General features: G+C 34.1%; 1 protein-coding gene across 1 annotated transcript in view; it reads left to right on the forward strand.

The window, feature by feature from the left end:
• Positions 1 to 1,742, forward strand: part of LOC149420788 (uncharacterized) — a 540,529-nt gene extending 538,787 nt beyond the window's left edge. Inside the window, exon 5 of the mRNA XM_089635118.1 lies at positions 1,532 to 1,742. Coding sequence (XP_089491244.1) covers positions 1,532 to 1,742 — 211 coding nt within the window. The remainder of the gene's footprint in view (positions 1 to 1,531) is intronic.
• The last annotated feature ends 12,471 nt before the right edge of the window (positions 1,743 to 14,213 follow it).

The raw sequence follows: 14,213 nt of genomic DNA on the forward strand, positions 1-14,213 counted from the left end.
CTACCGGTCGGTGGCCGAGTTGACATCGCGTTTGGGTCCCACCCAGGCGTAGTATGTTCAATTCCTCGGCTGGCTAAGTCCTCCATCACAACACAAGCAATATTTTCAGCTTACTGTGGTGGTAGTAGGAGATTTTCAAATATTGTCAGGTTATTCGTAACCCGGTAATATTTGTCTTTCTTTTTAAAAAATTAAAAATTTAAAAAAATTAATTACTCCCCTTTCGAAAAAAAAATCGGAGTGAAAAGTCGTTGATGGTACGGAGCGATGAAGTTATTTGGCGAATTACTAGAGGAATTAAATTTTAATTGAAATACGAAAATGTGCAATTCTGAGGATTGTATTAGGATATGAGCTAAAGTATCTATTTAAAAACCGTAAATAAATAAATAACAGTATTAATTTGGGAGGCGGGCTTGGGTACCGCCACCCCGGTAATCATTTATTGGATAATAAACACCTCTGTTGTAGGTCACACCAAGTGGTTCGTTAGGTTTGGTGATTTAGCAGAGGTGACCGGGTGAATGTGTTCAGGATACGCCTGCCCATCATCTGCATGCAGATCGGGAGAGGCTGCTTTGGGGAGACCATTTGATCTCTCCCACTGGTCTCTCGATCCATCGCCTTGCGCCGCAGTGGGAGGGAAACATATATATACATATATGTCCGTTACTCCTGGATACACTGATCACTAAATTCCTACCCAACCCTTATACCATTTACCTTCCCAGAACTTCCTCTTCTTCCTTTCATTTTTTTTTTATTTTTATTTTTATTTGGTACAATATTTTTTACATTTCAAAGTTTTCCAGTAATGTTGGCCTCACTAGTAGCTTAGTAGCTTGCCCGTGCTGAGGCCTTCATTTTATAATATGAAAATATAATCTACATAATACATTTAAAGAGAAAATAATACATTTAAAATATGATCTTGTGTGTTTGCAAGTGATGTGTGTTTATATTGGTTTTGTGTGTTACTTGTAGGTTTTATTTATATTTTATGCTAGGAAATTTTGGTAATATTGTCTTTTTTTTCTTTAATCCATTTTGTAATTTTGAGATTTGAATTTATTTTTATTTTCCTCAATTTTAATTTCAAGTTTTACACTGTTGAAAGCTTTTATAGTATGGTATTGGTGGTGTCTTTGTCCAAAGCTTGAATTTACCATCGGAGTTTTTATGTTTTCTTTGTACGCTTGTCTAACTGGTCTGTCAGTGTTATTTTGTGTATGTTGAAATTTTTTTTTGTCAAAAATGTAGTTTAGTAGTGTTTTAGCGTATAATTGGCGTATATCTAGTACGTCACAGCTGTTGAATATTTGGTCTCTATCAGTCAGTCTATGTTTTTTTAGTATTACCTTTAAGATCGTTAAAACAAGACCCTCCAGTATCCTAAAAGATGACAAATAATGTTCTTCAGGGCCTTCTGTGTGGGATTAACGTAAAAAAATGTTATACAAATGTTGATAACAACATATCTTCCAGCTGCAGAATAATAAAAAAATATTTTAATAAAAACTTTTTTTTCCAGGGCTGCAGCCAAACTGAACCTAAACGGTTCGCCCCACCGGCGGCGGCGTGAGGATGAGGGCACCGGGACCTCGGCCGGGCCCCCGCGGGAGGCCTCGGGGGGCTTCAGCGCCGCCCTTATGAGGACCCCCCCGGCGCCCCCTCCCGCTCTGCTGAGGAGGATCGGTGCTAAGGAGGCTACGGGCGTTGGAAAGGCAAGTCACATTTTATAAAATAACCCTTTCATCAGTTAATTTCGGAACATCGTTCGATAGAGGTGCAGAATCACCGACGAATCGATGCACCTTTCATAAAAAAAATATTTTCAAAACATTTTAAGGTAACATTATTTTGTATGTTTGGTTTAAAACTTCCACTGAAAATTTCATTGTATGTAATTTTTCGTTTTCTTTAGGCTTATTGTTTTTTTTTTTATATATTCTTATTTTATATTGTGTATGATTTGAGATTTTCATGGCAAAATAGATTATAGTGATTTATTTTTGGATTATTATGCCGTGTTGTGCTACCTCCTTCTTTAGCCAACGTTTCGGACAGCATTATACTTTCCATCATATCTGCTCTGATAATAATGATAATGGACACTGTAATGCTGTTTCAAACGTTGGCTAAAGAAAGAGGTAGCGCAACAAGGCATAATAACCCAAAAATAAATAACTACCGAAGGATTAGGTGATAAGAATTTTAAATGAAATTAATACTAAAATGCAAACTAATATTAAGAGTATTTTATCAAGGTTAGCTAAAATAAAGCCATGAGTGCTCCAACGCAAAATATTAGCATCTGATAAAAATACAAACTAATGTTAAGAGTATTTTGTTAAGGTTAGCTAAAATAAAGCCATGAGTGTTCCAACGCAAAATATTAGCATCTGATAAAAAACAAACTACTGTTAAGAGTATTTGATCAAGGTTAGCTAAAATAAAGCCACGAGTGCTGAAAAACCTGTATCCAAATATATTTTTATGAATAAAGAAAAAAAATGCAAAATATTAGCATCTGATAAAATACAAACTAATGTTAAGAGTACTTTGTCAAGGTTAGCTAAAATAAAGCCAAGAGTGCTCCAATGCAAAATATTAGCATCTGATAAAATACAAAGTGATATTAAGAGTATTTTGTGAAGGTTGGCCTAAATAAAGCCACGAGTGCTCCAGTGCAAAATATTAGCATCAGACAAGTGACGGATTATGTTTTTGTTAACAGATAGAACGCGTTACGCAATTAAGATTAATATTTATTTACTATCGCCTTTTTAAGCGGATTTTACATATGAATTGTAAAAAATATATATTAATACTGTACATATTATTTACTATGCAAAACTTAACTGTCTCAGTAATAATCTTTTGTGTTTGTCAACTGATAAATCAAAGATCTCCACTGACTCTATATAATTATTTCCCTCCATAAGTACTCTAGGCAATGAGGAATACATATGGTAGTTAGTACCAGAATTTCTGTACTGAAATAAATCCCGACTTCTAGCATTACGTAGTGGAATCCGAAAGTATAGTATAAAATTACAGGATGGTGTGGTACCGTTTTTTACGTGAATTATAGGTAGAAGAAGGACATTTTGTTTGTAGCAAATCATCTCAGCTTGATTTCCACATTCCACAAGCCTCTAGTTAATAGTTTTGGAATGGCCTTTGTGACAGATGTCCCCAGGACTAGAGCCATCAAAAGTCCAGGATCGGTAAATGTGTTTGGATTCTCCATGATAAATGTTCTAGATTTTAGAATGAAAATATTATGACAAAACTATCGAGTGGATCCGTTGGTCCCCAGCCAAAAAGGTGCCCACTGCTCTGGGCTGTTGAAAAAGGAATGATTTCCAATTAAAATTTCACTTTGAAAAAAATCGTACACACACAATACCTAGATTTTAGAATTATTTTCAAGTTATTTTTATGTTGCTTAATCCAGCGCCTAATTAGATTTACAGTATTGAAGATTGTATCTACAGTTTTGAAACTAAAATCGTTTTATGAATATGGAATAAAATCTAAAAGAATTCTAATCGCCGTTATTAAAACTTAAAGCTCTTTGAAATGAGGCACACAAACAATACCGAAAACAATAAGTTTCTTATAAATGGATATAATTTTTTAACTTTGCCATTGTCTTTTGATTTTCAATGGCTTAGGTTCACGTCTACACCGATATTCATTATATATAATTCTCCTGAGAGGTGCGTTTCTTCTAACATGTAATTTATTCGGAAATCTTCACAGTAGAAGAAGAAGCAAACAGTCATCTCCCCGCCCTTCCTGTGTTATTGTGAAAAACCGCTTTCAAGAAAACAATAGTTTACCCCCGAAACATTCTGCATGTAAATCTTCCAAACAAAGAAAGTCTAAATCACCGCCCGCAATGCCCGAGAGATATCTTCCAGGGGAGGATAATCTATGCTGAGTTAACTAACCCTGAAATGCTCTAGAAATCCTGGATGTTACATGCTTCCTTATGCCTACTTATCCTAGTAGAGCAAACGTTTATGTTCCTACGCGGTAAGCCTCTCGGTATCTCACGGTACTTGCTTACGTTCTCTAATCTGGTTCTCCTTAGAACGTAAACAACGTTAATTGAAAACTTCCCTTGCAAAGAAGTTGCAATAACTTATCTTGTCCCTCTGAAATTCTGAAACAAACTCGCTGAAATGAATGATTTTGTCGCCGTGAAACAAATCAAAGAGCGAAAAGGCAGAAGTTCGGGTCGTGAAGACTTCAGAAGTCGGCATGCAAATTTAATAATCTGAAATGCCTTTCACATTTCAATGTCAAAGGATCTGATATTTCTGACGTCCCTTTATAAGCCATTTAGAAAACAGAATTCAATTCTTATATCAAAAATATTTTGTAATGCGAAATACACAAAACACAAAGGATATAAAGAATTCATGTTATATTAGACAGATTAGGGTACGTTTGTATTCTCAAATCCTGAATTTTCTTTAAGTTTACGGCGTTTCTTCGTAAGACTAGTATGCATTGTACATTGTTTATTATTTAATACCTTTAGATAGGATACATCCTTCTCATAAACTAATGGTCTCAGAATATTAAATCTGAGAATTTAATATTCAGTGCGAAAAAACGCGTCTTTTTCGTAATAGTAAAATATCTAGCTATTATGGGAATTCCTTAGAGACAGTTTCTAGTGGCATCAGTATTTTCGTAATTGAAAAACTCTCATATTCAGATGAGAAAATCTGAGGAAAAATGAAATGTGAGTCGCTCGCGAACAAGTGAGCGGTTTAACTGACAGGACCGACCCTAGTTTCTACTTCTGAGGATCTATTTGCAATTCAGATTGGCCATTTCGAATTGAAAGGTGTGGTTGAATCTCTGCAGTGAATGTTCAGGTAAAAATTTCCATTTCGAGACACTCCGAAACTACGGGAAGGGTTGGAGTAAAACGAAAATTTTATTCTACTCCAGTACCTGCTTTTGAAACATTTTACATAAATTTTAGCACTTTAAGTTACGATCTATATATAATTTAATAAATATTACATTGTAGAAGCGTATTCACATATCAGAATTAATCATCAATTTATTTTGATGAAAAAACAGGCATATTTCTACGAAACTTCTTACATATTATCGAGTATAACGTCATTACATAAAGATGGACAAAATCATCCTCGAATACAACGTTAATTTGATTTGCACAATATTACAAAATATCACATGAGTAAAATACGAACAAAGGAATAAAAGTCCACATTGGACATTAGGCTCGGACGTGCCCTCACACACTATCCAATAACTAACAGGATGGCTTCCCCACAAATATTTTCTTATCACACATTTCCTCCCTATTAACCCGGAAAACAAACGCTTTCTCTATACGTTAAGCCTATTTATATTTTGAGCAGGCTGTATTCTCCCTCGGGGGATGGTTTTATTGAACTGTTTCCTGCCAGTCTTCTATCTCTCCACAATTTACGGACGCCCTACAACCAGAATTTATATAGACCTTTGGTGGATGTTCCAACACCGTACATCTTATGATATATACATCCCTTTTCGTCAATTTGTATTGACCAATAAGACCAATCTAGCGGGGCCCTTGGGATAAGCTCCTTATTGATTACTGGACCCTTTTCAAGTGCGACGCTTCGCCGGCTTGAAAAAGAAACACGAAATAACGTCGAATCTTTTTTAGGAAAAGATCACATATAGGAACAAGGGTGGATAGTTGATAGTTTGTTTTGATGGTTTTTTGCATAATAGGGGAAACGAAATTTATTTGTGCCTGGGTAAATTTCAATTAAGAAACAATTCGTTTTCTAAATAACTCGGAAAACTTTGTAAATATTGACGTTGACTTAAAAATACTATAGGGATTTCCAATAAGAGGTGTTATTTTGAATAGCCTGCTATTTCGGTAGATGTTACTTTTGAAGCTGTCATTTTTTAAAATTTGACAAGTAAAAACTACGCTATTAATAAAAATAATTATTAAAATTCACTTGAGTGAATCAAATGCAAATCATCTTCAGTGATGAGGCCCATTTCCACCTCGATGGCTTCGTCAACAAGCAATATTGTCGCATCTGGGGCTCGGAAAACCCAAGAGTTATTTTTGAAAAGCCTCTCTATCCTCAACGTGTGACTGTTTGGTGCGGTTTATGGTCTGGCGGAGTCATTGGACCTTACTTTTTCGAAAATGAGGCTGGAGCAACAGTAACGGTGAATGGATTGCGCTATCGAGAGATAATTAATGTTTTTTTATGGCCGGAATTGAATGGTATTGATCTGGACACCGTTTACTTTTAACAAGACGGCGCTACGTGCCACACAAGTAACGAAACCATTGATCTTTTACAATTGAACATCAAAATAACACCTCTTATTGGAAAACTCTGTATAATAAGAAATATCATTTTCTGGTCCATGATAATTTTAAATGATTAGACGTGGAGGAGCTATTGCTTACTAATATCCAGATGAAACTTATCCCACTATTTTAGCGCGAGTAAAAGTGAGCTAGTAGCTAGACTAGCTACTAGTGACTAGATTCAGCAGTTTCCGGACGTTCGGCGTTAGATCGCTGAGGATCAAATTGGACTAATTGGAGTTAAAAAAATGAAACCAATTATTTAATTTCACGTTTCATCTAATTACATAATACATCAATCGGGTTAGCCTAACTTCTCGACAAGTCAGTTCCAATTTTAAATGTGGCATTTAAAAAAATAATCGGTTGTTTTTATAAATATCAGTTTCTAAAATATAATTTAATTTCAAAGCAAAAGTTCTTACAGACAGAGTCACAAACGAAATTAGAATTTTTTAAATTATTTTTTTAATGTAGGTAAAATTAGTGAAATATTATAAATTTTCTGTGAATTATATATTTTCAAATTTCATTTATATATGTTCTTTCATTTACAGTTGGAACTGAATTCATTCCTCTGCTAGTTAATTTCACCACCATTGCACAAGCAACATTTTTCGCTTATAATGGTGGGATTAAAATATTATCAGATTATTCGTAACCCAGGAATATTCGTATTTAATCTTTATATATAAAAAAATTAATGTTCGTTTGTTTGTCCCGTACGCGTTTCTATACCATTCATCCAGTAGCGATGAAATTATCAATGTTTGTTCTTATTAGTGCTGGAAGTGTTTAGAGAGTAGTTTGAATACTGGAATGAGATACGGATTCGATCTAAAGTCGACATAATGTAGTTTTTTAACATTAACAATGTGGATTTCATGAAACTACATGATGTGGATAATAGAAAAACTTGGGAATGCGCAAAGATTACATGATTCAAATAATTATTTGTGGTAAAATGAAACGTTATTAAGGAACGAAGGAAGATATGAAAAGACTTGAAAGTGAATTGTCGAAGACTCCCGAGAAAGACATGGCACGATCAAGTGAAACAAATACTTATTACAGTACAGTATTAATTTTTCCACCTTATTGCACCCAATTGTCACCCAGGTACTCTCAAATTCACAACCTCAAAACTTTACCACAAAACTTTAACACAAAACTTTAACACTAAACTTTACCACAAAACTTTAACACTAAACTTTACCACAAAACTTTAACACCAAACTTTACCACAAAACTTTACCACCAAACTTTACCACAAAACTTCACCAAAAAACCTTACCACAAAACCTTACCACAAAACTTTACCACTAAACTTTACCACTAAACTTTACCACAAAACTTTAACACAAAACTTTAACACTAAACTTTACCACAAAACTTTAACACTAAACTTTACTACAAAACTTTAACACTAAACTTTACCACAAAACTTTACCACCAAACTTTACCACAAAACTTCACCAAAAAACCTTACCACAAAACCTTACCACAAAACTTTACCACTAAACTTTACCACTAAACTTTACCACAAAACTTTACCACCGAACATTTATAATTTCCGAGCAACGCCGGGTGCACAGCTAGTTCTTTATAAAAAAGATAGTTAAGTTAATACAATTGATGCGTTAGTGTAATATTAACAGTACATAATTCGTATGAAATATATTGCTGACCTGTCACTTATATTCCATCGTAATGAAAATATTTTTAAATCGATCCAGTGTAATGCCAGTGGCATTACAAACAAAAAGATTTCCATGCAATGCCGTCAAAAGTTCAACCACTTGTGCAAACACGATACCGTACAGACCTTAAGCTAGCAAGAAGCCGTTCAACAAGTAGTCACTAATATTTCCATAACAAGGGTAGATGTTTCCATAAGCATATTGATATTGGCCGTTTTGCTAGCTAGGAACACTAGCCAACGGGGTTCCCCATTGCCTGGGGAGGTACTGCTGTATAGGTTCATGGGTAGGTACTAAGTACTACAACTCTCGCTTCCTCCAACCAACCTCGAACCTTGGCTGCAGTCCAAACAATCATCGACCCGGCCTACCTATCTACCACATAACCATGCAGTTAGGCTGAAAAAACGATTCCGCTAATGTTCCGGGCCATTTTAGCAGCGTTATTACTAAATTAACTTGCGCATTACTAATTTTCTCATTGTAACGATAATGACGTTGTAGATAACGTTGAATTTTAATATTACCATAACGTCAAAGTTTTACACAAATTTCGACAGGGGAAGGTTATGTTATAACGTTTCAATTAATTTATTAAAATACAATGTGTGATTGACCACGGTCATTGGAGGTCTTAAATACCTGCAAGGGCAATTTTGAAAAAAAACTTTTTATTTGATTAGTACTTAATTAAAAATGTATTTTTAATTTGTTGGTGTTTTTATTTATTCACGGCTTTTACAAGCATACATTGTTATAGGTAAGTAGTTCGGGAACACAATAATAAGTGTACAGTACATAACATGATAAACTGAGTATTCACGATATAATCAGGTACATGGTATCATAATTGTTCAAAGGAGTTCAATAATTGGATATAATAACAAAATTACAAAATAATTACTAAAGGTACTATTTAAGTACTTACAGAATGTGTTGTAATTTTGTTGATATTTAGAATATATTTTGATTAGTTTGCTGTAAAGCATGCTTGAGTTTAACAAACCTTTGTATTACGTCAGATTGGGTGTTTTACAGAACATAACTAAATTAATAAAGCGTTTTAACTATGTAAAATAGGATTATAAAAAGATATTTAGAAGATTTTCGCAGTCCTCACCGGGAGATACTGTGCTGAGCCGACCTAGGTTTTGGATAGAGTGTTTTGCGCCTTTTCTGTAAGGTTGAACTTCAAGTTTTGGGTAAAGTTGTTCAGTTCTTTCTGCGACGATATTTTAAACTACTAGTCGCTTCTTTTTCTGATAATCCTTCTACGGCGATATTTTAAACTACTAGTCACTTCTTTTTTTGATAATTCCTTAGGTCAAGAATTTGATGACTTAGTGTAGTGATGAGCCTTTAAAATTTTTAAACTCCGCTAAAATTGATCAAACTTTTAGAAACATGTAACATGATAATATTTCTTACAAGCCTGTTGTGTTAAAAGGTTTTACAAACAAACAAAAATTGCTTTAAAACATACATCACAGAGAGGATGAATTTCAGTATAACTTTGGATATATCTCTGCTTAGCACACACTCCTTGTTATGTAAACTTATAGACATACATACTTTTATTTGATAATATGTATTATTCTGCTTTCCCTAGTCTTTTTCAACAGGCACTTGAATTAATTCTAATGTAATAAGATGTGATATAAAAGAGGCCATCGCCGATATTAACTATTTATAAGATAACCTACACCTCTGCCTCAAGAGGTTCGCTACGTTTAGTGAACCAAAAGGTTGACTCTTGACCCGTCGTCTTGCACCGCGATGGGAGGAATGGATTCATGCGTCCGTCAGTCCTGGACATACTGACTCCCAGATTTCTACCCACATCTCATATCTATTCCTTCCCAGAACTTCCTTTCCTTAAAAAGACCCCCACACAGTATCCCTGAAGATGACATAGGCCCTGAGGGAAATTTTAATTCTCAAGGCCTTTTGCGTAGAAGTTATCTAAAAAATCTGAAATTCTTCGAAAACTCTCACAAAATACCCCGTTAAATATTCCCTAACAGATTTTTCTGCAAAGTTTACCTTTGCCTCAGAATAAACAGAGCCAAGTTAAGGTCGCTAATTAGTACGGTATCGCGTTTTAATATTTCACGAAGGTTCAAACCTTCGGGTCAGCTGTATTGTTCATATTTTAATACCGAGTCGACCAATTTACAATTTAACGATGCCTTGAAGTTGAAGGGGTTAAAATAAAATCGTTTGATGCCGGGACCTTTTGTTCGACCAACTAAAAAACCCATAATATTAGATTAAAAATATTGATAATTCTTTAAAAAATATGATGTGACATTATTTTAAACTTGGTGGTGTTGCAATTTAAATTTTGTGAAATTTATGACAACCCACGAGAAATCAGAAAGATCAATATACTTTAAAAAAATTTTCAGGAACCCAAAATAACACGTTCTTTGTTCGTCTCAATTAACTTTGTGAACTCTATTAACTTAAAAAAGCCAAAATCGTTTCATTTTTTCTGACCCTATTTTTTATTTATACATAAAATAAGTACCCCAAAATGGTAAACTAATCTAATTATTTGTATAAATAACTTAATATTTTATTACGTTAATTTTCTTTCTCCACGTTCGACCCTGTAGTCGCAATATTGTATGAGAATCAGTTTGGGTTTTATTTTGGACGTATTGAAGGGACGTGTTCACTGTACCGATTTTCTTACAGGACTGGTAATGTACACAAAAAAATGTTGCAATATCACTTAATGCAGACTGCACTAGTACTCTCAGTATTGCCCTTGTGTGAGACCATAATTCAACATTGAATCGTTGCTTTAAATGGCCTAGGCTATGTTTGGTGATGAGATCTAAATTACCACGTACTTCCCCACCTTAGCTCCTTCGCATTCCCACTACTTTCAACTTCACAACATACCCCTATTGAGGATGCCATAGTCTCACAAACTATGCATTTAAAACGATGTAGGCACTCCACACTATCAGACAAGGACAGGTAATTGGGTGGATGAATGCAGGTACAGGCGTTAAAAAGAAAAACACATTGTTGCGTCAACAGTCCCCTTATCACAATATTACTATCTATACTGTTGTAATGAGCTGAAAACTAAGAAATTTTTATAATTAAAATAACATTGGCCCCAATGTCAGTAATAAAACCATTATCATTAGTTCTAAACATGCAATGAAATGCACATTAATGTTTGATTAATAGAATTTTCTACCACCAATGGTGTGTATTATGACCCACTGGAAGTTTAAGGGTAGCCCACGTGAAACACTATTAATAACCCACCCTTAGTTATTCAAGCTTCAATTTTTAGAGATAACAGGGTGCACAAATTTAATGAGAAGTTACTACTTGATTTTTGATGCGGGGTAAAATGCAATTACAGTTCGGTTGTCTAAAGTTAATTCTATAATTTATTATTATAGCCGTAAAGGAAAAACCTTTGTATTGCTTACTTACTTGCTTTACTTCCCAAACATGCAATTTTTCCGTCGCATTTTTCACTTTCTTCTTATTGTAAAGCGTTCATTTTTTTAAATCTCTGTATCTTATGAGGTTTAACCAGCGTTAGCAATGTAAGCGCCCGAAAATATAATGCCTTGTTTTATTTATTTTTAAATTCAATTATTTAAAAGATCTCTAATTCACAATGAATTACTTAAGCAAAAGAGTCGTTGATCTAAGAGATTCGAACAGCAAGTTTTTATATATGAGTATTACACAAGAGTCCCAACTGCTCCTATCTCCCGTCTGGAGCCAGTGAGACAATGGCATCCCCAATTGTGGTATGTTATATGTTGTGAGGCAGAAGGTAGCGGCAAGGATAAGGAGATAGGTGGGTTGAGAAGTACCTGGTTACTCAGATCTGGTCACCAAAGATGGATAAAGCCATTTCAAGCAACGTTTCAATTATTAATGGTGGTCTTACACCAGAGCGACATTCTGAAACTTGCCGCAAATGAACTGTGATATTTGAAATGAATAACTTTGGAAATGACACAAATAAAATTGACTTGAACGTTGGGATTTGAACCCGCGATGTCCAGATTTTTAGTCGAGAATCTTACCTGTCAACCAAGGGGCCCTCAATTTGCCAATTATATATTTTTGTAATATAATAATAATAATAATTATTTGCAATGCTTTAATCGATGGCATGGCGCAAATGTGTCAAGTGTGACAGGATAATACATAAATAAAGTTTTGGAATCGGTGTAAATGTAGTCTTTTTTTATTCCTTGCGAATCATATATTTATAAACTTTTAATATATTTTTATTGTTCTTTAAAGTATTATTCCGTTTAACAACAATTAAGCAGTTTGTCAACAGGATGTACATGTTCAATTACAATGTAAGCACGTATACATAATATTATTACTAATTTCAAAAATACATAATATTGTTACTAATTACAAATATACACAATATTTTTACTAATTTTAAGAAATTCAGATTGTTATCAATGGCACACATAATCTTAAGTAACACTAAATCTACATGATAATACATAACAACTATTGATTGATAGTAATGATTAGTATAAACTATTTCTACTTACGAGCCCTGTTTTCAGTATATATCTTAATCTATTTGAGAATTTACAATTTACTTTAAAACACGAGTAGTAAAATAGGAGTGTTCCTTTTTTCATCGCTTTTATCATTTTAGAATGTTAAAAAACATTGATTTTAAACACCATTTTTTTCTCGTCAACTTTAATTTATGAATATCAGTGGATACTTCCAGCCTTACTTAAAAAAACGCGGTATAAATAATACGCTGCGCGTAAGGTCAGAACAGTGGTAAAACTTGACCTATTATACCATGGCAATTGTTTGTTTAAAACAGTCAAAAACCAGGCTCGAGGCCGATTTTACGTAAGGGCGTGTAAGAATCTAATTATTAAGACGGCTATTAATCTTTAGACGGCCGATTAAACATTTGAAATACTCAAAAATCTAATATCTATCAATATTAAATAATCGCCTTTCTATAACTTATTGGTATTGTAATCCGAAGGCATAAATCAGGAGGAATGAATCCATAAAGTACACTGGTTTTAATATACTAAATAGGGAGTTATTTGAGTATTTACTGGTTCCTCTCATCGATAAAGCACGTTAACGACGGCATGCTGATACAAGTCATTCGTGATCTGAGGTCTTAACCTCAAGCCAAGGGTCGGTTATCGAGACCCACTGATTTACTGCGCCGACATATACTTTATCGCCGTGTTTACAAAACAACTCATTCGCATTTTCTACCTCGTAAATAAAATTTCTCACTGATACTTAATTTGAGTGTTGGATACAAATGGTGGTAATTCATTAGTTTGCGGTTGAGGTAAATATTCATTTTAAATTCAATACAGATTTGATCCAACTTATCTATAAGAACTATTTTTGCTACTACCTCTTTCACTGATTTGTTCAGTTCAAATTAAAATACTGCGAACGTTTAATATTTTTTATTTCATTTTTTTCTATGGCAAGAGCGCCCTTTTCTGAACAGTGAACTGAGATAACAGCTTTTTACTTTATGACAACATGAAGTAAACAGCTGTAGGTGTTCCGTTCGTATCCGTCGAGTTTCGCGTATTATGTGCACCGGTGCACAGGGGATCAATGCTGCTTGCTCCTTAGACCAGGGTCGCTTTGAAATACCTGTAGAACAGACTCAGTATGGTTAAATTGCATCTGTCCATTAGTGATGATAGTGGGTCTGTTAATAACGGGTTGTTAATCAGACTGACCGCACTCCTTGCACAGAATCAAGAAGATTTATCAAGTATTTTATGGCTTCAACCCTGAAGTGGCTTCATCGAATGTCCAACAGTTCAATTGTTGGACATTCTTGAGATTTAAAGAGGATTAGCAGTTTATCTAATATACTCTAAGTTGTAAGTGTCTAATATAATTCGAACCCCTATTGAACTGTGATGTAAAGGTAGTAGTGTGAAGATTGTGGTTTTTAGTCCTTTGAAATTATTGAAACAGCATTAAACAATTAAAAATAATATAATATTATAATATAATACAGAGAGTTTTTTTGTGTTGTTGTTAATTTACCAAACTTTAAATAAAAATTGGATATATTTATCCGAGACACTATCTAGGTTACACACCAATTT

Source organism: Hesperophylax consimilis, chromosome 9, assembly GCF_061612785.1.
Source record: "Hesperophylax consimilis isolate HC1 chromosome 9, BYU_Hcon_1.0, whole genome shotgun sequence".
NCBI classification, from domain to species: Eukaryota; Metazoa; Arthropoda; class Insecta; order Trichoptera; family Limnephilidae; genus Hesperophylax; species Hesperophylax consimilis.